The sequence below is a fragment of the Erpetoichthys calabaricus genome, chromosome 15, assembly GCF_900747795.2.
Source record: "Erpetoichthys calabaricus chromosome 15, fErpCal1.3, whole genome shotgun sequence".
In the NCBI taxonomy this organism is placed as follows: domain Eukaryota; kingdom Metazoa; phylum Chordata; class Cladistia; order Polypteriformes; family Polypteridae; genus Erpetoichthys; species Erpetoichthys calabaricus.
In genome coordinates, this window is record NC_041408.2 from 4,670,407 (window position 1) to 4,697,377 (window position 26,971).

The 26,971-nt window shown below is 42.6% G+C and overlaps 1 protein-coding gene across 1 annotated transcript in view; it reads right to left on the reverse strand.

Moving 5' to 3' along the window:
• Positions 1-2,687: 2,687 nt before the first annotated feature.
• The window catches only part of fermt1 (FERM domain containing kindlin 1), a 47,417-nt gene continuing 23,133 nt past the window's right edge, over positions 2,688-26,971 (reverse strand). Inside the window, 11 exon segments of the mRNA XM_028820877.2 lie at positions 2,688-3,061; positions 4,799-4,940; positions 5,107-5,231; positions 6,362-6,589; positions 7,140-7,246; positions 7,618-7,742; positions 10,660-10,709; positions 17,561-17,590; positions 17,592-17,693; positions 21,400-21,507; positions 24,590-24,692. Of these exon segments, the coding sequence (XP_028676710.1) occupies positions 2,888-3,061; positions 4,799-4,940; positions 5,107-5,231; positions 6,362-6,589; positions 7,140-7,246; positions 7,618-7,742; positions 10,660-10,709; positions 17,561-17,590; positions 17,592-17,693; positions 21,400-21,507; positions 24,590-24,692 (1,294 nt within the window). The 3' untranslated portion in view covers positions 2,688-2,887.

Consider the following 26,971-nt stretch of genomic DNA (forward strand, 5'->3'; position numbering starts at 1 on the left):
GTCATAAGCTAAGAGGATGACCACAGTTCTAGGCCCAGGGGTCTGTAAGAAATCACATGGCAGATGGACACAGCCACAACCCACATAATCAGACTGAGACTCTGACCTAAGAAACTAATACTCCGATCTCCACCCTGTCAAGTTAGCAAACCAGCTGCTGTGGCGCGACACCAGAGGTTTCGTCTGAGGCGCTGACGTCCGAAGTTTGACCACCGTAAGGAGAAGCACTTGATGATCCTCAATAAGGGCGAATCACGTGTCGTGTACTCTTTGTATTATTTGGCAGATACCGGATAAAATTTATATATAAAAAAAGCTAAATCCCACTGATTCACTCATCACGAAATCTCCCGAGCCATGAGGACTTGGGACTTGAAATTTAGAATGTAGGTTACCCTCAGCCCATAGGTGCTGGCTAAGAAACAGTTTTAAAAATATTGTGATCCAAATGCAAAATTTTTTATAGTTTTTTCAGACCCGTTTGTATTTCTGTCCACATTTCACGAGAAAACCACTTCATGGATTTAGATCGGGTTTCTTTCTATAATTTGCTTGGACATTCTGTTGAATTTACGACTTTCACATCGCTCTAAGTATCTAAGTTTGCTTGCAGTGCCGATTTATTAGTGTGAATCTGGACTGAGGGGGAAGGGGGGGCGGGGCCTCCTCACTCACGCGTTAGCCTTGGGGCGTAACCTTAACTCCGCTTAGTTAGCGAATGAGGGAACGGATTTAGATCTTTTTTTTTTCTGTAATTTGCTTGAATATTCTGGTGGATTTTGCGACTTCTCTCACCGCGCTAAGAATCAAAGTTTGCTTTCAGGAGCGATATAGTCACGCTAATCCAAGATGGAGGCTGCGAGCTGAGGGGATGGGGAAGCGGAACGTCACCAGTACAGAGCTGGGCGGGGCCTCCTTGCTGTCCTGTTTCACTAATATGCGGGCGAAGCCACGGGGGATGGCTAGTATATCTCTCTCTTATTATATATATATATATATATATATATATATATATATATATATATATATATATATATATATGGCATTCGTAGTCTGAATCACAATCTGATTGTATGGGTGGTTACCTACCAGGTAACGCTTGTAGTTGGTCAGCAAGTCGGCTAACATCCGCCACGGTGCCCTCTTTCAGTTGCGAGAAGCAGATCATAGAATGGTTGAAAATAGTTTTATTGTCAAATAATATATATTAGACTAGTCATTTAACCCGTTACAATAACGGTCGGTAGAAAAGTAGTGCTTAAACATTAGTAGGAACAGTCTATATTAAATGGCAGGGGACTTTGACCTCATTCTTTTTGTTGGTCGTATTTTTCTTTCTTTCAGCCTTTCTTTTGTTGATGTTTACTTGCTGAGCTGACCGTTCTTCGTGGGCTGCCGTCGTGTATTGTGTGTCTTTAATTTTCTGTGACAGTAATACTGTCTTGTACGGCTCTATTCAATAAGGGTGTGCACAAAAGGGCGAGCTTCAAAAGGGCGACCTCAATTGAGCGCGGCGAATAAAGGCGTTCGTAGATAATTTAGTTCAAATGGCTCTGGAATATGTGAAGAGCAACAAAGGTGCAGATCTTTATTTACGCGCGCTTTTATTCACTGCGCCAAATTGAGGTCGCCTTTTTGTGCGCACCCTTATTGAAGGATACCATCTTGAACGTCCGTAATATACCTTTAATTTTTTCTGGCGGTAATACAGACGTGTGCTTCGGTAATATGCCTTTAATCTCCTCTGACAGTAATACTGGCTTGTATGTGGCTGTAATAAGCGTCACTGTATTGTGTACCTTTAATTTCCTCTCGCAGTAATACTGGCTTTTATTTCTGTAAAACGCCTCTAACTTTCTCTGACAGTAATATCGCGCGTCGCACCGTGCCCCGCGCATGTGCACTTCACCAGAAGACACCCACACACGGACACCTGGACGCACACAGGGATTTTATTAAAGAGGATATATATATATATATATATAGATTATCTATCTATATAAATCTATAGATATACAGTGCATTCGGAAAGTATTCACAGCGCATCGCTTTGTCCACATTTTGTTATGTTACAGCCTTATTCCAAAATGGATTAAATTCATTTTTTTCCTCAGAATTCTACACACAACACCCCATAATGACAATGTGAAAAAAGTTTGAGGTTTTTGCAAATTTATTAAAAATAAAAAAACTGATACGCTGTGAATACTTTCCAGATGCACTGTATATAGATAGATAATCTATCTATATATATCTATATCATATATACATAGATATCTTCTTATATAATATACTACCATATTTTTATTTATATTATATATATATATATATATATATACACACACACACTGTAAATACATAAATACATACACACTTGTATATTGAATACCTATGTATATCCATATCTCTACATCTATCTATATATATATATATATATATATATATATATATATATATATATATATATATATATATATATATATATATATATATATATATATATATATATATATATATATATATATATATATATATAGGTATTCAGTACACATATATTGTGGTTGAGTGAGGAATGACTTTGGCATTTAGAGCTGTCCGCTTGGACCTGCCACACATCTCATCCCTCCGTCCATCCATCCAACCATCCGTTTTCATAATCCAGGAAATAATTTTTCAGTTGGAGTGACTAGTGTAGAAATAAAACCTGTTTTTATTATTTTTTTCTTTTTTTTTTAACTTCATTACGGTATAACTTGAAAATGTCTGACTTTTAACCAACACTAGTTTAATGACCATTGAAAATCGCTCGAGGAGTGATCTTCGTGATGTTTAAAAAGAAAATCGGGAAGAAGAATGTCGATGTTTCCAGCCGTCTTGGAAAACCATTTCATTCCTGTCCTCCAGTGAGTCTATGGAAAAGCTCTTCATCCAGGGTTTCATTTTGGTCTTTAGATCGTGTGGAAAGGAAGATATAGCCACCGATGTACTCGTGGACAATCTTGCAATCACAGCTTAAACAGCTGAACGCGATGGACACGTTCTGATCAAATTCAATTGCCACCTGCAAAAACAAAAGACTGTAATGTATTTCTTATAAAAGGACAGATGAACATCTTCAACACCTGTAAAATACTGAAGTGCTGTGGACTCGGACCATGAAACATCTCAGCTTGAGGTCCCTCACCATTTTGCTCAGAAGAGATCTTCTTATAGAGTGAGCTGATGGAGTAACTCCATTAGCCAGCCTTGCAGAAAACCGTCTTCTGAGCACAGTGACTGGTGTAATTTATGGTGACATCAGCTGATCTCTCTCTGCGTTAGCCTCCTCACCTTTTCTGCACCACGTCACCACTACACTCCACCCGTCCACAGTGCAATTCCTATTCTCGTCACCAAGAAAATGGCTGTGGACTCACACCTCAAAGCTTCTCAGCTCCAGGCTAGCTTTACACCATCTGGCACAGAAGTGATCTCCTTGTATCATGAGCTAGAGTCGGCCATGCAGAGACCATCACTAAGCACTGTGAGCAGAATGCTTCCAGGTGACATCAGCTACCCCATGACTGGCAGTACCCACTTTTCTCTGCAGTGTTGCCACTAAACTGCACCCGTCAAATCAGTGCAAATCCCATCTTCGTCGCCAAATATATTACTGTGGACTTACACCACAAAGCATCTCAGCTTGACGTCCCTCACCATTTTGCTCAGAAGCGATCTTCTAATAGAGTGAGCTGATGGAGTAACTTCGGCCATGAGACCATCATCTTCGCACTGTGACTGGAGCTGATCTCTCTCTGCGTTAGCCCCCTCCCCTTTTCTGGGCTGCGTCGTCACTACATTCCACTCGTTCACAGTGCTAATCCCATTCTCGTCGCCAAGTAAATTGCTGTGGACTCACACCTCAAAGCATCTCAGCTCCAGGTCAGCTTTACACCCACAGCATCAAGTGATCTCCTTGTAGAGTGAGCTAAAGTCGGCCATGCAGAGGCCACCTCTGAGCACTGTGAGTGGAATGCTTATAGGTGACATCAGCTGCTCCATCACTGGCATCACCCACTTTTTCTCCACAGTGTTGCTGCTAAACTCCACCTGTCAAACAGTGCAAATCCCATCTTTGTCGCCAAATAAATTGCTGTGGTCTCGCACTTCAAAGCTTCTCAGCTCCAGGTCAGCCACAAACCCACACCATCTAGTGATTACCTCGTACCAACTCTGAGCACTTCTAGCGGAGTTATCTTTCAACCTTTGTTTCCGACAGCCAATAGCGAGTGGCCTGATGGATTGACTCTTCATGAAGGTTTAGCAGCTGCAGTGAGTTCAGCAGCAATCTCTGCCCTTTAAATCTTCTTTTCCTCCCATACTATTATAGTACGTAAAACACGAGACATCAGACAGACAAGCTTCTCTTCTGCTAGTGATTTTCAAACGCGTGTTTCTTATTCCTCATCGCTACATTCTATGCGTTATACTTCTGGATGAGCATTCATTGGTTCATTCGGCTGTCATCTCTGCTGCGTAAGGCCCGACCCCTCCAACTAACGAGAATTTCATGCCTGTTCGATTTCATCCTAGCCTGTCACAGCCTATTAGACTGACTGATTAAGATTATGTAAATGAAGCCTGGAACAGTCGTCTAATGTGACATGGGCTTTACGTGTACACTGAATACAAAGGGCCGGACATGATGCAATTTTTCGTTCAAAATATTATCTGAAAATTGTTCATGCCCTGAGAATTCAGTGAGTTTTGTGGACTGATAAAAGTATTCTACGGAACAACCGGCAGTGCGATGGAGTACCTGTCGGATTTCCCAGTTGACGTTCCACTGTTTCATGTTGGAGAACCTCCAGGTTATAACTGGCAGGCCTGTAGCCATGTCTATCCTTATCAGTCTGTTGTAGGAAATCCCAAGGATCTCGTCCTTCTTACTGCCCCGAAACCTGGGAAAAAAAAAAATAAAAAAAACAATTCTAGAACAGTTTAAGGAATCTATACACCACTGAACTGAGACGGAAACGACTTTCAGGGCTTCCAGGAATATTTTTTGAGGATAAGCAAGTATAGCCATGCTGGAGAAGGTGAGTAAGATGATAGGGTGTGGCGTACCTTACAATGTAGTAGGCAATGCCGAACTCGGGTAAAGACTGCCACGCCTGAATAAATCGCATCTTGGCTTCCATGAGTGACATCTGTGACACGTTCTGGTGGGCTTCGAGGATGCGGGCTGTGAGCTGTAAGCAGGACAAATCATTTTTCAAATAAAAGTGAAGTACAATCAAAGTTGATTAAAGTTTAATTAATAATTGTTATAAAATAGATGCAGGCGGCAAGGTGGTGCAGGGGTGGACACGTTTCCTTTCTACTACTTGAATACTCAAGGCTCGACCCCAGCTAAGACGACGCGCTCTGTGGAGTTTGCATGGTCCTTCCATGCCCGTGTTGGTCTTCTCTCGACAAAAAGAATAAAAATAGTAGGTTAAGGACTTCAGTGGAATGATCTGATCAACATCCACAAAGCAAATCATGAGGAACACCTCAACACCTGCTAGTCAGCCAATCATGGGGCAGCAGTTGTCACACACGTGCACATGGGAGGTAGCTAGGAAGGCCAAAAGAAAGCAATTCCATGCCAGGCCAAGTGGTGGCAAGGTGCAATAAACCTTTCTCTTTTATCCCCACAGACCAAAAATTTGGAAATTCTGCCTGGGCCCGCTGATGTCACTTACGCTAACCTGCCTTAAAAGCCAGACAACTTCCTTCTGTGAATTCAGTTCTGTTTTGGACTCAATCTGTTCACTACTACACTACCAATCTTCACTTTTTTGCAGCCTTCTTCAAGTATACGGGTGGCTGCCTCAAACCTTTTCCCTGTGTCAAGGCATTTCATTTCACACAGTGCAATGAATAAAATAATGCAGGTACAGGTCAGGGGCTTCAGTTTGTGTTCACAACAAACACCAGAATGGGGGTAAAAAGTGGGATCTCCGTGATCTGAGTGTTGGTGTCAGAAGGGCTGGCTTGAGTATTTCTGGATCTGCTGATCTCCTGGGATTTTCACAAGCAACAGTGGAGTTTACTCAGAATGGTGTGGAAAAACAAGAACCATCTGGTGGACGGAAACACCTTGGTTGATGAGAGATTTCTGAGGAGAATGGCCAGACTGGAGAGAAAGACTACGAGAACTCAGAAAACCATAACTGTGGTGGGCAGACAACATAGAACCTTGAGATGGATGGGCTACCACGGCAGAAGACCACCTCAGGTTCCTCCCTTGTACTTAACACCTTTGATTGCATTTAATTTGGGCACCAAAAAATGGGAGGACAACATCACTTGCCCGTGTGTAAAGGATTCATCCTACCTGCTTGGTTTTGTACTTTTTAATGTATCGTGGAGACACAAAGCACTCCGAAGTCATGTCGATAGCCTCTGGATCCGAAGACGCCGGTGCCTGAGGAGCGGAATTCACATTTTTCATTTTCAGGAAAGACTGGATGTTGTGAACCTCAGTCCGGTAAGAGCTGTATGCCATGGTTTTTCCCTTTGATGCCAACATACATGCAGCCATCCACCTTGCGTATTGAGATTCCTTTGAAAGAGCAGAATTTGTACGTGATTTAACGTTATTGTATACACAATACTAGCTGTGCTGCCCATCTAAGACGGGTTGAAATTTAAGCAATGTTTCCTTGGACAACATGGAACTCTAACATAAGACTTCTCCAAATCAGTAAACAAAATGGTAAATTATGCCCAAGTAACTTACTTAAATCCTCTGCCTATTCTAATAAAACTTTCTTGGACCCCCAAAATACAGAAACACTGGGAAATAAGCGCTTGCTTAATGACACTAGGAGTCAAATTAAATGGAGAAGTTGGTCCGAAGAAAAACCTGCAGTCTCAGGGGGTCCCCCATGTCTGAGTTTGAGGACCAATGGAGCTTGAGGGAGTAAACCAGGCAGTAAAGCGGTTAGCTAGTATTTCAGGGCCACACAACTCACCACAGTGGGGTTTGAGACTTGCAAATTCATTCTTGGTCTTTTTTTTAAGCAAATACATTTCTATAGAACCACCTAGGTAAGTAGAATGGGCAACGTGAACAGTATAAACGAGATCAAGATGGTCTTTCACTGGCTTACATCTTCACATCGCAGGTAGACTTCATTCATGCCGTCCGCCACTGGTATTAACAACTTGATGCCAAATTTTCTTCCAGTAACGTTAACATCGGGTACGACTTCACAGCCTGTCAACGAAACAGTTAAATCCAATGTGATCACAGAGACGTTCATTACAGGTACATTTGTTAAGTTTTTCCTCCGTGCCCGATAGACGGCAACAGAAAACGCTTCACTTTAGAACACAATTCCATAGGGCACGTGCACATATATGTCATGTTTGTGAAGGTAACTTCAAATTGAAAAAGAGTAAACTTATACCTTAAAGAAGATATAATCATGGCGTCACATAAAGAGAAACCAAAAAACGGAAATAACAAACAAGGGAACTTAATAAGCAACAATAAAAATATTAATTATACAAGTAATAAATTTACACCAGAGCAAAAACCCCATCCCTTGTGTTGCATGTGTGTGGAGATCCGCTAGGCTGACGTACCTCTTAGATGCAGTTGTTCGATTGGCTCTCCTCGGGCGGACTCCTTATTCTTGTAGTAGGATATGGTGGTGTCTCTAAAAACAAACCAGTACTCCTTATACGCTTTCAGGGTCAGCTTTTTAGGCCTGTAAGCAAGAGAATGAAATTCAGACTCATATTGTACACTGTTGTGCTTCGAAGCCTGAAGACCTCAAGGATCACACAGTAAACTCGATCGTTCGCTATAATCAAGGAGGCCTACGCCATCCATCCCTTCATTATCATTTCTCATGGCTTCTGCAAACGTAGTAAGCTAAAGGCCATGATTAGCTCAATGAACCTTCCATGACGGTATTCAAACAGACCAAGTGTTGAAGTCTCTCCGTATTACGGAGTCACGGTACTTTGAATAGCTATTTGGTTCTTCTGTTGCAACAACATTTTTCTTTTCAGCAGAGGTGATAATCTCGTCGTTTTGAAACGGGTGAAAAAACTGGCAGGACAAAACAGCACCAGAGGGAGGAAAGCATCAAGGGTTGAAATCAAAGTCCAAAGCAAAGATTCAAAACCACAAACTCAAAACTCTTTTGCACTAAAGCCTAACCACTAGTCCAAACTCTGAGCAAGAAGTTGGAACCCTAAATATGTTCACAATACAATAGGACACTCTTCTAGATTCTTTTTATCCACAATCTTGGACAAAGAATTACACTTTGGTGCCAATTGTTGGGTAGCCATTTTGCGATTTCAGTTGTCATCTCCCATCTGGAGAACAAAGACTCCTACATCAGGATGCTCTTTGTTGACTACAGCTCCGCCTTTAACACGGTTATCCCCCATAAACTGTCTGCACTTGGCCTGCAGCCCACCCTGTGTGACTGGCTCCTAGACTTTCTGACTGGTAGGCCCCAGTCTGTCAGGATTGGTAATAGGATTTCAGCCATCATTATCACAAACACAGGCGCCCCACAGGGATGTGTCCTCAGCCCCATCCTCTACACCCTGTTCATTCACGACTGTGTCACCTCCCACAAAGATTACATCATCCTAAGGTTCACAGACGACACCGCAATGATAGAACGCATCACTGGTGGGAATGAGGCGGCCTACAGGAGGGAGGTGGACAGTCTGGCGTCATGGTGTGAGGACAACAACCTCACCCTCAACACAGACAAGACAAAGGAGATGATAGTGGACATGAGGAAGAAGAGGAGACCTCACTGGCCACTGTTCATCCGAGGGCTTGAAGTGGAGAGGGTGAGTGGCATTAAATACCTGGGCGTCTACATCAGTGAGGACCTCACTTGGACACTTAACACCACACGGCTGGTCAAGAGGGCTTAACAGCGGGAGGACTTTCTGAGGAGGCTGAGGAAGTTTGATATGTTGACAGATCCTCTGCAACTTTTACAGCTGCATTGTTGAGAGCATCTTGACCAGCTGCATCACCGTGTGGTACGAAAACACTACTGTTATGGACCACAAACGCCTGCAGAGAGTGGTAAAGACTGCCGAGAAGATCACCAGGACCCAACTGCCCGCTCTGCAGAGCATCTACAGCTGCAGAGTCCACAGGAGAACTGCCTCGATCCTCAGGGACCCCACAACATGAACTGTTCACACTTCTACCCTCAGGCAGGAGGTATCGATGTATGAAATTCAGGACTTCCAGGCTAAAGAACTCTTTCTTTCCAAAGGCCATTAGACTCCTAAATAACTGACTAGAGTTTATAACCGTGGTCCACCTCATTCTATCTACCTCACACAACTGTTTTGGACTTACCTGCACATTACACTTTATACTTCTATTCTGGTTTTATACTTTATGCTGCCTCTGTTACTTATTATCTATCTGCTACTTATTATTTAGGTTTATCTTTATACGTTGGTTTTGTCATTTGGTGTGGACAGCAAAGTAAGAATTTCATTGTACAGGGAGACGTGTCTCCTTACTGCGCACAGGACAATAAACTTTGAACTTGAACTTGTCATGAGGCTCATCCTGGTTGCTAGGGGTGTGGCCTCTAGGGTCATGGGGAGTGGTTAAAAGGTCGGCTCGGGGGCCATTTTGTATCTGAGACCAGACTAATTCTAGCGAGTCCCTTAACTTGTCATTTTGATTAATAGTTATTGAAACAAAGCTCTGCCTTTTGACTCAAAGTTTTGGTTTACGATTCGACTCTGATGTTCTCTCCTTTAGACTTTTGGTTTGGACCTTCATTTTGCCCCGACTCTGTTCTGCCTCCTGTGCCTCACTCCTATTTTTGAACCGACTGTCTTTTTTGCAGAACGTACTGCTACCAAAACCATGTTTATACCTCGGAGAAACGAATAAAGAGCTGAAATCAAAACAGTTCTACATTGTTAGAGAAACCAACTGGCAGTTAGTAGCGGTGACATGACAGGCTCATGGTTACAAAAATCACGATGAGCACTTCCTTTTGATCGGAGTTTGCAGAGAATCAAACAAATATGGACTGTGGCACTCATTTATTGGTGAGAGCTTTACTGGTTAATGAATTTTGTACTTTGACTTTAAGATTTTGACATTCAGGTTGGGCAGTTCCTGGTTAGAAATCTCGCCTGTCCCCAGGTTGGCGTCTTATCTCCCAGTTATTTTCTTACACAGTTGTTTGTCTTTCCCATTTAGGCAGTACAATTAGAAAAAAAGAAATATAGTCGAATTCTCTGATTCAAAACCAAAGTAAAACATTATTAGACTTCACTTAAAAGTATCCAAAACTCAAAAATAGATAAACTATCCACCATCATTACACCCATTCCATGAAGCGAACTCTCTCTGTTCTCGCCCCACATTAGGTGCCAACTCCAGTCCTCGAGAAGACCATTGAAAATCAAGACATCGGACTAATCTGATTGGCCCTTCCTGATAATATCGAGATGATCCATTTTAACGTCTTGAATGACCTTTGGTCTGCTCCTTACTAGATGTTCCCAGAAGCTTTCCAAGACTACCAGAACTTTTAAAAAGACACAACTTGAGCTTATATGTCATCATCTCACATAAGGCGGCTAAAGGTAAGCGTAAAGCTCCACAGTTACCTGAATAACTTCAGTTTGTCCGAAAGCTTTGGAATGTCAGTGATGTCCTCCTGTCATAAAACAAAAAAAAAACCTCAGTAAGTGGCAGGAGAACAGATGGACAATGCTGAATGTAAATGTCATTAGATACACTTTATTAATACCAATGGGGTTATTCAAATGCATACATCTACAGAAACATACAAAAAAATTAAGAATATAGAGCCACAGGAAAGATAATACAGCCAATCAATCAATAAACATCACATGGAAGCTTTGAATTACCCGATGGCAGTAAGCAGAAAAGACCCCCAGAGGTGCTTCTTAACTAATTGTGAATAAATGAGCCTGTGGTTGAAAGTACTTCTAATGAGAGGGGATTTTTTTCGTGAGAACATCCGATTTCCCTACCATCCTTTTTTCCACAACGGCTTCCAGTGTGTTGGTCCTGTGATGGCACAGGCTCTCCTGATAAGTTTGTCCAGGCGTTGTGCTTCTTTTTTGTGCTCAGGTTACTTCCCCAGGAGAGCATAGCGTAGACCACCACACTGGCTACTATGGACTGGCAGAACATTTCCAGCAGCTTCCTGCACATATCAAAAGACCTCCAGAGTCTCCTTAGCAAGTTCAGTCTGCTCTGACCCTTCTTGACCAGTGCGCGACTGTGTTGTCAGACCAGTCTGGTTTGCTGGTAATTGTAGCTCTGCACCACTTCCACGTCCTCCCCCTGAATGGTGAATGGTCTCCATTCACGCCTGGAGTCCACCAACAACTCTTTTGTTTCTGATGATAGAGCCACAGGTTGTGGTCCCTGCACCACAAAACAAAGTCCTCCATGACATTCCAATACTCTGACTCATCTCCATTACACTGAACAACAATTTTTTTGAAAAGTCTTCTAAAGTGCTTCCTGTGCAGTTTTTGCTGATTGTGACAGGTACCTACTGGGTGTGCACAAATATATCTTTGGTTTTACTGCATCACATAGGAACTCCAAGAAACAGACATTTATATATTTACTGACAATAACGTATTTAGTCCTGTTTATGTTTCGCATAAGCTATTAAATTCAACAGAATTCAAAGTGTTTTGCTCCTGATCTTCTTTTGTATTCAATGTCTGGTGCATCACGTTGCAGTGTCCAACAGTAGTCAGCAAGCATTGACGGATTCCAGTTGCCCTGGTATCGTCTCTCCATTGTAGTAATGTCCTGGTGAAACCTTCCACCGTGTTCGTCACTGACAGCACCAAGATTTGTGGGGAAGAAGTCCAAGTGTGAGTGGAGGAAATGAATCTCGAGTGACATGTTGCACTTCATTGTCTTGTATGCTTTGAGAAGTTTGTCTACCAGCAGATTAAAATTTGGGGCTCTGTGATTGCCCAGAAAATCATCAACAACGTCTTTGAAGGCTTTCCAGTCCAACAAACAAATCTTCAAACTGCTTGTCACTCATAACATCTCTGATCTGGGGGCCAACAAAAATGCCCTCTTTGATCTTGGCGTCAGTTATTCTTGGGAACATCTGTCTTAAATAACGAAAACCTTCGCCTTCCTTGTTCAGTGCTTTTGTGAAATTCTTCATGAGTCTCAGTTTCATGTGAAGAGGAGGCAAAAATATCTTTGCCGGGTCGACAAGCGATTCATGTGCCACATTTTTCTGTCCTGGCACTAACTTTTTACGGAATCACAGATGAGACAACAGTACTTTGTATAGCCGAGCTGCAATCCTAGTAACAGATCAATGACTTTAAGATCTCCACAGATATTCAGTTGTACTTGCTATACTGGATGTGCTTCAGCAGCAGTTCCATATTCTCATACGTTTCTTTCATGTGTGCTGCATAGCCAACAGGTACTGAAGGATAAACGTTGCCATTGTGTAGCAGAACAGCTTTCAGGCTCAACATTGACGAATCAATGAAGAGACGCCACTCTTCTAGTCTGTGATCACAACCCAAGGCCGAGAACAATCCTTCAATGTCACAACAGAAACAGAGACTGTCGACTTGTGCAAAAAATGTGGTTATATCATGATGTCGGCATTGAAACACAGACATTTTTATACCTGGTGACAGCAAACACCATTCCTGCAGTCTCGAACCCAGCAGCTCAGCATTTGCTTTTGACAAACCCAAATCTCTGACCAAATCGTTCAATTCAGACTGTTATCAGATGTGGATCGCCTAATGAGCACGGTTCACAATCCGGGTCAATGTCACTGTCAGTACCCGGCATTGCAGTTTCTTCATCTGGTTCATCTAAGGTCCAGTCCTCTGGTGTTTTCGGAATTGGAAGACTGTCGTCATGTGGCACGGGTCTCATTGCTGAAGGCAGATTAGGAGATTCAATTGACTTCTTGTTTTTTGCAGAGAAACCAGACACATTAGTCAAACAGAAGTAACAGTCCGTCACATGGTCTTTCTGTTCTCGCCATATCATCAGGACAGCAAACGGCATCGTCTTTCGAGTGCCTCTGAGCCAGGCTCTCAGACTGACAGCAAGTGTCGCACAGCAAATGTGAGGCGGCCATTCCTTGTCTTGATCACCAGCCAAAATACAGATGATAAGCTTTCTTCACAAGAGCAGTCATCCAAGGTCTCTGAGGCACAAGTGGATATTCGCCACACACAGATATAACAGAATGTATCGCGGCTGTTACGACATTGACGAGACACCAAAACGTCTATAGCATCAAGCTTACTTACTGTTCTATTGCTACAGATACTCTACTTTACTATATTGATACTCTACATACGCACTGACTATCGATATTAACCAAATGAGCAGGATCGGTGTATGCCAGCCACCTTTATAGCATGCTGAGAGCGTCAAGCTCCTTCAGACGTGCCCAGTATGTCAACTTCCACAGAACAGCTGCCAACCTGCCCTGATTCCATGGCTGGACATGCCCAGGCTGCACAAACCGTTGTTGAGAAGTCACTTACAGGAGCGAAAATGTTTGGATACAAATATCAGAAATGATATTGACAAAACGGTACATGATGGGTACATTTTGATGTGATATTCGTGATCAGCACCCAAAAATCTATAAGAAACACCCAGCAGTGTTCAAGAAGAAAAAACTTTGTTGTGCAGTGTTATTAATGCTGCCTATGATGGAATAGTCATCTGAAAATTTCTGTAGATGCAAAGCGCTGGTATTGTTCTGGAAGTCCGTTGTGCTGAGGGTGAACAAGAAGGGAGACAGGACAGCTACCTGAGGTGCCTCAGTATTACACACCATCACTATTTTTGGCACACAGTCCTTCAGACTCACAAACTGCTGGCTGTTGGTCAGGTAGTCCATGCATGGTCCAGGTGATTGTGGGAGCATCAAGAAAATAGAATTGAATCCAAAGTAACAGACTTTGTGAGAGATGTTTGCACTCACCGATATTGTCATGAACTACAAGTCCCAAGCACTAAAGGGTTCCAAAGCGCATAATCCCAAACACTTCCAATAATGGCAGAGTGGTGGCTCTGAGGCTAGAGATCTGCACTGGCAATCGGAAGGTTGCCAGTTTGAATCCCGTAAATGCCAATAGGAACTCTGGCCTTGAGCAAGGCCCTTAACCTGAAATTGCTGAGCGCTTTGAGTAGTGAGAAAAGGCGCAATATAAAATGTAAAGAATTATTATTATTATTAATGCCCACTAGAGGGGGACTATAAGGGCAAGCACCGAATCTTAGCAAAATAAAAGGTTTATTCCTCCAATCACAAGGAAGCTCCATGGATCACAAAGGCAAAGTGGAATTGCCTGTAACAAAGGCAATGCAAGTCAAACAAAGTCCCGATACAGAATCCAAATCAAGAAAACAGCAAGAAAGTCAAAAATTCCAAAATACAGTATGCAAAGGGCACAAGGACAGAGAAACACAAAAATAACTCGACTCCTGAGCGCATTCACAATGAACCACCAGGAATGCTGGGAGACCCTGATGGAGGGCAGTTTCCAGCAGTGAATGAAAGGTGGTCCCGGCTCTTGGGGGAACCACCCACACAACACATGGAACATAACCAAGTAACGTTTATATATGTAGACAAAACCAAAAATGAAGAATGATAGACATAATGAAAAGACTGAAAAACTGAACAAAAGAGACAAAGACAAATGAATGAAGCCCGGCGAGGTGAGACCTGCCATGGATGTTCTACCAAGGAGTTTAGTGTGTCTGCCGCAGTGTGGCCATTGGCTGCGAGGCGGATGGGATTCTACTACAAAGGTGAGCAGAAACGGAAAACATTTCCTGTGGCATTTCCAGGTGAAAATTGTGGTTGGGCCATTCCAGAATGTTCTTGCATGGGAACCATTGTCTTGCCTAATGAATCATGTAAAGCCCCCCGTTTGCAAATACCGATGACAGAAAACCGCCGAGTATACTTCAAACAAGTGTAACACCATTGTGAAGAAGCAACAAAACCACATCTGAGCTATAAAGCTACCAGTTTTGATCCATCAGGCTTCTCATTGTCTTTTGCGGTCATAGCAATGCAAGACGATCTTCCAGAGATAGGAAATTAAACACTTGAAGTGTGATATTAACAGGGAATCTGAAAACCGTGTCCCATCATTTATATCCAGGCAGGTTTCCTTAGGCTTCCGCATTTCGGAATTTGCTTTCTTTCTTCAGGGCCACGTAGACAATTAAACGTCCTTCAAGCACAATCAATAACTTGACCAACTTGGTGAGACGAACGCTAACCCCTTCACTTTGTCAAAATGACATCCATTGATGTGCTTTATTGTGTTGAACATTTCATTTGAAATTGATAAATTTGACACTTTTGCTCATTTATCTTCACTCAGTAACCCATAATGACAAAGTGACGCCATGTTTTCAGAAAGGTTGGCCAATTTATTCAATATCACCAGTGGACATCTCTCCTACACAGACGTTTCCAGTGTAAGTGCTGTACAGGACGGACGGGTATCCCGGCCAAGAGAAAGGAAGGTTCCAGACAGATGGACAGGCGTCCTGACTGGATGTAGACTATTTATAATACCTTCCCCGGCTGGTCTAAAAGGGAAGGACTGTCTCTAGGGGCTCTTTATCCCCCAGGACACTAGATGGCAGCAGCGCTTTATATCGATACCTGTTCAGACACCAGCAGAGAATGCCGAGAATTGCAGTCTGGTAGCTCAGCCCTGCTGGGGTCCGTGGGAGCTGCAGGGAGTTACACTTCCTACCATTTGGGACTTCCGTTTGACCCGGAAGGGCTTTCAATGGATGAATCCCTGGCAATGGAAGTACCCCCGGGTCCTCAATAAAAGGGAACACACTGCCTTGTTCAGGTGAGTCAAAGTTGGGAGGAAGGAGGGCAACACTCGACTGGAGGATTGGCAGTATGGAGAGAAAGAAAGAGCGAGAGTGAGAGAGAGACACCGTATGCATTCTTTGTAAAAAGGTATTTTGTGTAATAAACACCCCTTTATTTTAAACCCAAGACCGTTTGTGTGTTTGGGGATGTTTGGTGCCTCCTTTCCATCACATCAGACCCTTTGCTACGACACTCCAGGTGCCTGCTGTTTGCTTTAATTCTCCTTAAGACACGTCCAGAACTTGATCGGAGTCCACCTGTGGCAAAATGGATTACTTGGACCAAATTTAGAAAGTCACAACTGTGCACCCATTGTAGAGAAGATCTCACAATTCACACTGCACTAACCAAGCCATGAAGTCCAAAGGACTCTCTGTAGACTTCCGTGATCAAATTGTGGTGAGGCAGAGATCAAAGCAAGGGGATCAAACCCTTTCTAAAGCTTTGAATGCTCCCAGGAGCAGAGTAGCCTCAATAATTGTGAACTGGAAGAAGTTTAAAACTGCCAGGACTCTTCCCAGAGTTTGCCATCAAGCCAAACTGAATAACCATGTAAGAAGAGGGTTGGTCAGGGAAGTGAGCAAGAACCCAGTGGTCACTCTAACAGAGCTTCATAATTCATCTGCTGAAGTGGGAGAACCTGCCTGAAGGACAACCACCTCAGTAGCACTCCACCAATCAAGTATTTATGGTAGAGTGGCAGGACGGACTCAACTCCAGAATAAAATACTCCGATAGCCCAAGGAAAATGACTCCCTGGTCTGAACCTCTAAACTCTTTGAGCAGAACTGCAAGCTCTATGTCAGGTGAAGACCAGGAATTGCTCATTGCCTGCCCAAAACCATCCATACAGTGAAGCATGGTAGTGGTGGCGTCATGTTATGGAGATACAGGACAGGTAGACTGGTTGGAATTGAGGGAGGAATGAATGAAGCCAAATACAGAGGGGTCCTTGAAGACAACCTGCTCCAGAATGCATGTGACCTCAGACTCGAGCGATGGTTGACTTTTCAGCTTGATGGTGACCTGAAGCATACAGTCAAGACAATGCTTGAGTGGCTTTAGGACAAGTCTCAGATTGTCCTTGTGCAGCCCAGACTTAATTCCCACAGAACATGCGTGGGAGAGACCTGAAGATGGAGGATCACAGACGCTTCCCATCCAATCTAGTCGACCTGGAGAGGATCTGCTGGCCAAATCTAGTTGTGCAACGCATGTAGAGACTGCACCCAAGAAGAGTCGGAGCTGAATTGCTTCCAAAGGGGATTCTACAATATAATGAATGAAGGGTCGGAATACTTATAGGAATGAGAGATTTCAATACATTTGCAAACCTTTCTGAAGACATGTTCTCACTTTGTCATGATGGGTTATTGAGTGGCAGATTAATGGGCAAAAATGGCATATTGGTCCATATCAAATTCAATCTACAACACAATAAAGAGTGCAGAAGGTGAAGGGTCTGAATCCACCGTAAACTTCCAAAAAACACTCATCAGGGTGACCCCATCTGCTAACGACAGAACCTTCATTCTGAACCATTTCTTTTGTGCCGATTTTTTGGCCAAGGCCGGTAAAGTGAATCGAAATGAGAAAGTTACCAGAATTCGGTCAGTATTTCCTCCTTCCAGGTGTCACTTCCAGGTTGGCCAGGGCAGCTTCCACCTCATCCACATCAGGTTCGTTTGAGAAATCCAAATTTTCGGAAGACTTTGATAGCTTGCTTATGTGGTACTGGAAGTAAAGGAGAATTGTGACAGCTTAGTAATTGAAAAAATTGGGAGTGCTCTCCCCTCGACTTTCTCATATACTCAGATATGGGGATGGATATTTGAGGAGTAAACCGCAAGACAATGATTATAATTTTATATTCTGTACATTAAAGAACCATCAACAACAAATCAAATCACAATTAATAATATATTGAACAAATATTACAAAAGCAAAGTTGAATAAATCGGACTCTGCAGCTGCATGGATAAAAGGTAAAGTACCACTTCCCATTAGTGGAAATAGCCCAAAAGTTGATAGAAATCTACGTTTTGTACTAATACTTGTATGCAAAATTGGTTGACCTAAGTGACCTCAAGTTATCGTGTTTATATACACACACACACAAACACAAACACACGCACAGAGACATAATTCCAAAAATGGTATTTTCGGCCTCAGGGAGGTCTAAAAACATTGAGATTCATCAAAATTTTTATATTGAATTTTTGGACAATCCAATACTTTGTATATGAGAAAGTCAGGGAGGTCTAAAATGTCGAGATTCATGAACATCTCGACATCGAATTTTGGGACGATTCCAATACTTCGTATGCGAGAAAGTCAAGGAGGTCTAAAACGTTGAGATTCATGAACATCTTGACATTGAATTTTTGGGACGATTCCAATACTTCGCATATGAGAAAGTCAGGGAGGTCTAAAATGTCGAGATTCATGAACATCTTGATATCGAATTTTTGGACGATTCCAATACTTCGTATGCAAGAAAGTCAGGGAGGTCTAAAACAGAGATTCTTGAACATCTCGACATCAAATTTTGGGACGATTCCAATACTTAGTATGCGAGAAAGTCAGGGAGGTCTAAAAACGTTGAGATTCATGACATCTCGACATCGAATTTTGGGACGATTCCAATACTTCGTATGCAAGAAAGTCAGGGAGGTCTAAAACATCGAGATTCATCAAAATTTTTATATTGAATTTTTGGACAATTCCAATACTTTGTATATGAGAAAGTCAGGGAGGTCTAAAATGTCGAGATTCATGAACATCTTGATATCGAATTTTTGGACGATTCCAATACTTCGTATGCGAGAAAGTCAGGAAGGTCTAAAACGTCGAGATTCATGAACATCTCGACATCGAATTTTGGGACGATTCCAATACTTCGTATGCAAGAAAGTCAGGGAGGTCTAAAACAGAGATTCTTGAACATCTCGACATCGAATTTTGGGACGATTCCAATACTTAGTATGCGAGAAAGTCAGGGGAGGTCTAAAACGTTGAGATTCATGAACATCTCGACATCGAATTTTGGGACGATTCCAATACTTCGTATGCAAGAAAGTCAGGGAGGTCTAAAACATTGAGATTCATCAAAATTTTATATTGAATTTTTGGGACGATTCCAATACTTCGTATGCGAGAAAGTCAGGAAGGTCTAAAACGTCGAGATTCATGAACATCTCGACATCGAATTTTGGGACGATTCCAATACTTCGTATGCAAGAAAGTCAGGGAGGTCTAAAACATCGAGATTCTTGAACATCTCGATATCGAATTTTGGCACGATTCCAATACTTTCCCAATACTTCGCAAATGAGAAAGTAAAAAACACCTACACTGTACAGGGACTTACCTAAGCATAATGAAAGTTTTGTTTGTGAAATCATTTTGTAGCAATGAGCCATACACACACACAGAAAAAAAAATCAGAATGTAATTCTACGGACCACTAGGCTTCAAAAATAACGCCTGACAGAATCTTCATAGACAGCCGACTCAACTCAAAGGGATGTCAAAATGACATCCGTCGTCGTGCTGCGCATTGTGCTCTGGGAAACACAGGAAGATCTTCTGAGACAGATGTGTGTGTACAGAACGTTTCTCATGGCTCCTTCATCCCCTGCCAGACTCGCGTTCATTCAAGGGAGAGAGAGAGAGAGCACAAGTATACTAATGTACAATCTATTTTATTATTATTTCATGTTGGCAATGTCTTACTGTGCGTAATTTATCAATTCAACTTTATCAGAGGTAGGCATATAAATGTAAAACGACTTACATACAGAATAGGGTTCTCTACTATCCTGAGAGTCATACGTTGGTCAGACATTCAAATAAGAATTGCAAGATCAGGAGTTTTAACTGAGCAGTCAGCGTGGGCTCAGACGAGGGAGGCCATGGTTTATTAAGATATGATGGAATTCTATTAGGAAGCGACAAAAGGTTTATGACTAAAGTGGAGTGTATGATATTATTTATCGTGGATTTGAGAAAGCGTTTGATGAGGTGCCGAACGAGAGGTTGGGAAGCAAACTAAAAGAAGTGGCAGTTTAGGGAGTGGTGTTTAGATGAGTGCAGAATTGGCTCAGGCACAGAAAGCGGAGGGTGATCATGTAAGGAACCTCATCAGAATTGGGTGAAGTTAAGAGTGGTGCCAGCAGGGGTCAGTTCTGGGGCCGCTGCCTATTTTTAATAACTATAAATGATTTGGATAGGAATGCAAGTAACAAGCTGGTGAACTTTGCAGATGATACCAAAATAGGTGGATTGGCAGATAATTGAGAATCCATTGAATCATCACAGAAGGACTTGGACAGCACACAAGTTTGGGCAGAATTCTGGACCATGAATTGTAACATCATAAATGTAAAGTATTACATGTGAGAAGTAAAAATGTGAGGATTAATACACAATGGGAGATCTGAAAATTGGAAGTCCACCTTATGAGAAGGACTTTAAGAGTCGTAGTGAACTCTAAGCTATTGACTTCTGGACAGTGTTCAGAAGCCATTAAGAAGGCTCACAGAGTGTCATGTTATATAGCGCCTTGATGTGTGCAGTACAAGTCCAAAGAGGTTCTGCAATAGGTTTATAACACACTAGTGAGGCCTCATCTGGAGTCCTGTGTGCAGTTTTGGTCTCCAGGCTACAAAAAGGACATAGTAGCACTAGAGAAGGTCCAGAGAAGAGCGACTAGGCTGATTAGAGGGCTACAGGGGATGAGTTAGGAGGAAAGATTAAAAGAGCTGAGAGCCTTTACAGTTTAAGCAAAAGAAGATGAAGAGGGACCTGACTGAAGTGTTTAAAATAATGAAGGGAATTAGTCCAGTGGATTGAGACAGTGACATTAAAAATGAGTTCTTCAAGAACACGGGGACACCATTGGAAAAGTTGTGGAAGGGTAAATTTCACAGAAGAGGTCCGAGTTGCCTCGAAAGCTTGCATATTGTAATCTTTTTAGTTAGCCAACAAAAGGTGTCTTTTGGCTTGACTTCTCACTACACAAACATCATGAAGTTTTTTCTTCACACAGAGAACACATGGAATAAAGGACCAAGTGGTGTGGTGGACAGTAGGACATTAGGGGCCTCCTCCCATCAAGTCGAGTTAAGTGGAGAAGACTGGCAGGCTTTGTCGGGCTGAATGGCCTGCTCTCGTCCATATTGTTCTAATCCTCTAATCCCACTACACTCTGTACGCCGGACAATCCAACACCAGTATCATTTTATGAGCTTACAGATTTACGCAGGTGGATCACCATGAAAAATATTTCCCTCTATGGAGCTGGTGTCTGAAATCCGACTCCTAACTCCAGCTGGAAGCGCAGCTCTGCTCGATTCCTCACCTTCTTGTCCAGCCTGCTCTTTTCGTCATAAATAAGGGGGGGGTGGGAACTGGTTTAACAACTATGACAAAGAATAACCTGGAGAGCAGCAAACATTAGCATTTCTTCCTCCGTGCAGTCAATCTCCTCCAGTAAAATCGCCCACCTCGCCTGCTCGTAAAGTTGGTTTATTCTCACTGCGTCATACTGTGGAATAAAAAATAAATAAATAAATAAACAAGAATAGAGAGTCTCCCGCTCCTGACTCTAAGTTTTAAATGAACTTCAATTTCTGCAGATTTGTGGTGCTACATCGCTGCCTGATGTGTGTGTGTTCACCCTGTCTAGGGATTGTTCCTGCCTTGTGTCCAATGCAAATTCTCAGTGACCCGGCTCCTGCATAAGCATTCTTGGAATATGGATGGACAATATGGGATTTCTGTTGGCCTGGCAGTTACACTCCATTGGGTGGATTCAACTTTTATGCATATGATGTGCCATCTACTGGAACACTTTGTTAGGTAAAAACAAATCACTGTGTTTTTCATTCCAAACAGATGGCACATTACAAACATTAGAATGGCTTTTGAGAGTCCCACACCAAATGCCACATAATTGAGAACAAAGACAAAGTCACATTTTAATGTATTTGCTTTGAATGTTATAAGAAGTGTCACACATGTCCGAGTACGAGGCAGCTAAAGGGCCTGAGTAATTGTAATAAAATATCCAACCAGGGGGTGGCAGAGTGTACGGACTGTCTTTCTCAGTTCCTTAAAGACCTGTCCTGGGAAATCCTGCAAGGTTCCATCATTAGAACACTCTAGACGAAAGCAGGCCATTCAGCCCAACAAAGCTCGCCAGTCCTTTCCTCTTATTTCTTCAAAAAAACATCAAGTCGAGTTTTGAAAGTCCCTAAAGTCTTACTGTCTACCACACTACTTGGTCGCTTATTCCAAGTGTCTTATCGTTCTTTGTGTGTAAAGAAAAACTTCCTATGTTTGTGCAAAATTTACCCTTTCACAAGTTTCTAACTTTGTCCCCATGTTTTTGATGAACTCATTTAAAGTCACCTTCTCGATCCACTGGACTAATTCCCTTCATAATTGTAAACACTTCAATCAGGTCTCCTCTTAATCTTCTTTTGTTTAAACTGTAAAGGCTCAGCTCTTTTAATCTTTCCTCCTAACTCATCCCCTGTAGCTTTGGAATCAGCCCAGTTGCTCTTCTCTGGACCTTTTCTTGTGCTGTTATGCCCTTTTTGTAGCCTGGAGACCAAAGCTGCACCCAGGATTCCAGATGAGGCCTCACCAGTGTGTTATAAAGCTTGAGCAGAACCTCCTGTGACTTGTACTCCACATGTCAAGGTGCTATATAACCTGACATTCTGTTAGCCTTCTTAATGGCATCTGAACACTGTCGATAGCTTAGAGTCCACTTTGACTCCTAACTCCTTCTCATAAGGTGGACTCTCAATTTTCAGACCTCTCATTGTGTATTCAAACCTCACATTTTTACTTCCGATGTGTAATTCTTTACATTTACTGACATTAAATTTAATCTGCCACAAATCTGCCCAAGCCTGTCTGCTATCCAAGTCCTTCTGTGATGATATAACGGATTCCAAATTATCTGCTAATCCTCCTATTTTGGTATCTTCTGCAAACTTAACCAGCTTGTTCCTTATATTCCTATCTAAATCATTTATAGATATTAAAAATAGCAGCGGCACCTGCACTGCCCCCTGCAGGTCACCACTCTTAAACATCGGCCAGTTCTCATGAGGTTCCTCGCACCATCACCCTCTGCTTCCTATGTCTGAGCCAATTCTGCACTCATCTACACTCCACTCCCTGAACTCCCACTTCTTTTAAATTTGATGCCCACCCTCATGTGCTTTCTGCCTGAAGGACAGATAAATAATATCATGAGCTCCACTTTGTTCGTATCCTTTTGTTGCCTCCTCATAGAATTCCAGCATGTTAGTAAAACACGACCTCCCTCTTCTGAACCTACGCTGACTGTTCCTAATAACTCCTGTCCTTGCCAGGTGTTGCTCAATCTAATCCTTAATAATTCCTTCCATTAAATGTTCCTGTGATGCATGTTAAGTTTACTGGCCTATAGTTTCTTGGATCTGCCCTGTCACCCTTTTTATATATTGGGATGATATTTGCCGTTTTCCAGTCCTTCGGAATCTCTCCAGTGTGCAGTGACTTCCTAAAAATACGTGTCAAGGGTTTATATCTGTACTCACTAGCCTCCTTAAAAACTCGAGGGTAAATATTATCTGGTCCTGGTGATTTGTTTGATTTCAGCTTATTTAATCTGAGCAGCACTTCTCTCTCTACAATTTCCAAATCCCTCAGTACCTCCTTAGTAGTCCCTGTTACCTCTGTGAGGTTATCCACTTGCTCACTTGGAAACACCTCAGAAAAATGTAAGTTTAGGGCATCCGGCCCCTTTGATGATGTCACTTCCTATACGGGCCTTTAAAGCCTCCATCTTTGTCTCCTGTAATCAGTTCTGTTTTGGACTCCGTCTTGTGAACAACTCTTGGAAAATGGACTATATTTGCAGCCAGGAACCATTCTACGGGTGGCTGCCCCAAACCTTTATGATGTCTGGTGTGATTATTTGTGACAGAAGGTATCTAAACAAAAAGGAATGAATCTCTTGTCTTCAAAACCCACAAAACAATGCCTAGGCTAAAGAATGACTGAAAAAAAATTAAAAATATATGAATATGACCCGGTGACAGTGTTGACCTCACACAGCAAAATAATTTTATCATTTTCAAACACAAGTCCTCACAAAATGCAAAAATTGATATAATGGAATACTAAGGTTGCGGCCTTGCAACAAGGAGGCTGGGGTTCGAGTCCCAAGGGTTCCTGGCGTGGAGTTTTCATGTTCTCCCTGTTGGTTTGGTGAACTGTCCCTGATGTGTGGGCGTCAGTATGCGAGCGTCCACCCTGTGGCAGACTGGCACCCTGTCCAGGTGTTGTTCCTGCCTTGCACCCGATGATTGCTGGGATAGGCTCTGGCTGCCCCGTGACCCTGCCCTGAATAAGCGGGTTAGGGACGGAGGGGTAGATAGAATACTACAACTCTGATCACAACACAATTTGAGTTTTGTGAGGACGCAAGGAAAAACACCATTTTGATTTCACCGTTCCAACTTGTACTTGGTTGAATCGTTACCAAACATTCCCATTTTACTTATCTACAGTACGCAACTAAAGTAAGACTGATGACTAATGGACAGGATTCCGTCCAGTTCACTTACTTTGGGATTCAAGTCAAAGAAGCTGTAGTATTTGAAGCGTAGCAGCAGTTTGTCATCCTCCTGGAAGCCTTGTTCCATTAAGGAGCGGGACGAGTCGAGCCATCTACAATGAATCACACACACCATGGATGAGAAATTCCATTTGTTATCTCATGTTATGTCATTAGTTTCAGTCGAATCTAAAAGAACTCAAAGTCTTGGAACTGACCTTTTTGTGTGGGGGTGGGGGTGGGGGGGGGGGTCGAAGAAAGAGATTCCGATTGAGTGGGACGAATTCACAAAACTCCCTTAAACTTACCGAATCCACTGCCATTGCTTATCCAGCTCCGAATGGTTGGCAATTCCCTGCAGTCTACAATTGCCTTTAATGAATTCAGGAAATGGATTGTATTGTTCTTACACAGCTGATCTGGTCCTGTAGTTACCATGTCAGTTTAATATCACCCCTGTTTATCTGCAGTCGTGACAGTGGCACTAAGGAGTGATGGCACGTTGTGATATACTGTTTGGCCGGCAGTTTATAGGCCGCTCGATGGAGTCCTCCCTGCAACATGGAGGTGCCCTGAATTCCAGCAGGGCATCATGGACAATGGATTTTTACTGCACAGCCCTGCTGGATACCGTGGGGGCCACCAGGGGACGCTGCAGGGAAGCACAATGGTTTTTATTATAGCCCGGGCTGAAGAAAAGAAGTTTTTATCTGACCCGGAAGTGCTATGAAATCACATGGACTGAGGGACAGAAGCACTTCCAGGTCAAGGAACATAAAAGGACTATGGGAAACCCCAGCAGATTGAGCCGAGTTGGGAGGGTGTGGAACGGAGCTGCTGGGAATGGAGGAATAGTATTGTTTATTGAATTGATTTATTTGTGAGTATAGTGGAGGTGGAAGTGCTTTGTGCACATTATTGAAGAAATTTAAATAATTTCTGGTACTTTTATCTGGTGTCTGAACGTGTTGTCTGTGGGTTCAGGGGTTCAGGGGTAACAGGGACACATAATCCCACAACGTCACAACGTCTACCGGTTGATAGCAGCTCACCGGATGACTCGGAGTCTGGAGCAAGCCGTATGCACACACTCTTCTAGATTCCACGTCAGTCAGCTGCTGCGGAGAGCTATGATGTTTTCATCCAATCACTTCAAGACGTGCCCAGAATTACGGTGAACAACATAAGTCGCGTTATTCAGACATTGTGCCAAATGTCAGGAGCTAAAAAGGCGAAGGGCTTCAAAACTACAGGGTTTGAGCTACATGCACAATTACGATGGTAAGATCTGGATGTGTTAAGAACTTGTGTCTGCTATGAACTTACATGGGATGGATACATGATTACATTAAGGCTTAATTTCAATAATTAGTCATTAAACTTTATTCAGGGACAAGTGAATATGTATGTTAGCTTAATACATAATAACACTAGTCTGCTGAACATCATGCCTTGTGAAAAAGGTCTGAGCCAGCAAAATGGTGAATGCCAAACCCCTGCTTGATTACAAGGGTCTCCATTTGTTTCCTCAGCTGGAGGATCTCCTCTATGAGTGACATGTTCTCATCAAGTGCTAGGTTGACAACTGCTGGATCCGGAGCTGAAGTGTAGTTGTGGTTCTCAAGGATTTTAACATCCTCCTCCTCGCCCGATTACGTCATCCTTCATTGGTTGCTTTCTCCCGTCACAAACCCCTGGTCTTGAAAGAGGAATCGAGAAATCGTCCCACTCAGACAACACAGGGACCGCTCCCTTCTTCAACAGCCACCGCCCTGTCTCAGACTCTGGCTCATGGAAATCCTCTTTTTTTAAAATTCGGGTATTGGGACTCTCTGGATAGTGGTGACCCATTTAGATCGGGTTTCCACATCGGAGGGAAATGTCTGAAAACTAAATACCTTGTACTTACTGGAAACTCGACATAAAGGTACACAGCAAAGTTCAGCTGTAGAGCCATCTGTACGATGAAACGTAAACGGCTTCTTCTTGGACATTCTCGCCACTAAACAAAAATCACAACTGCAGTATGGACAACGGAAGTGAAAGAGCGGGTTGAGATTTCATCGATTTGTACGTCAGCACTACCGTGTGCATGTAGCCGAATGTCACCGGAACACAAAGTGGAGTGGAGTGGAGAAAAGAGTCACATGGTAAGGACTGTGTGAAAGTTTGAAAAGGACAGCAGAAGGATAAGCAGTGGAGAGAAAGAAGTACGGAAGCTGAGAGAGGACGTGCAATATCGTTTTTTTTTTTTTTTAATTGTTTCCTCTATATAACGGACTCATTTTATCGAGATCTCGAGAAAACAAACTTCATTTTCTCGAGATAACGGAATAATTTTAGCAACATCCCGATAGAACAAAAGATCTTGTTTTCTTGAAATTATGCAATA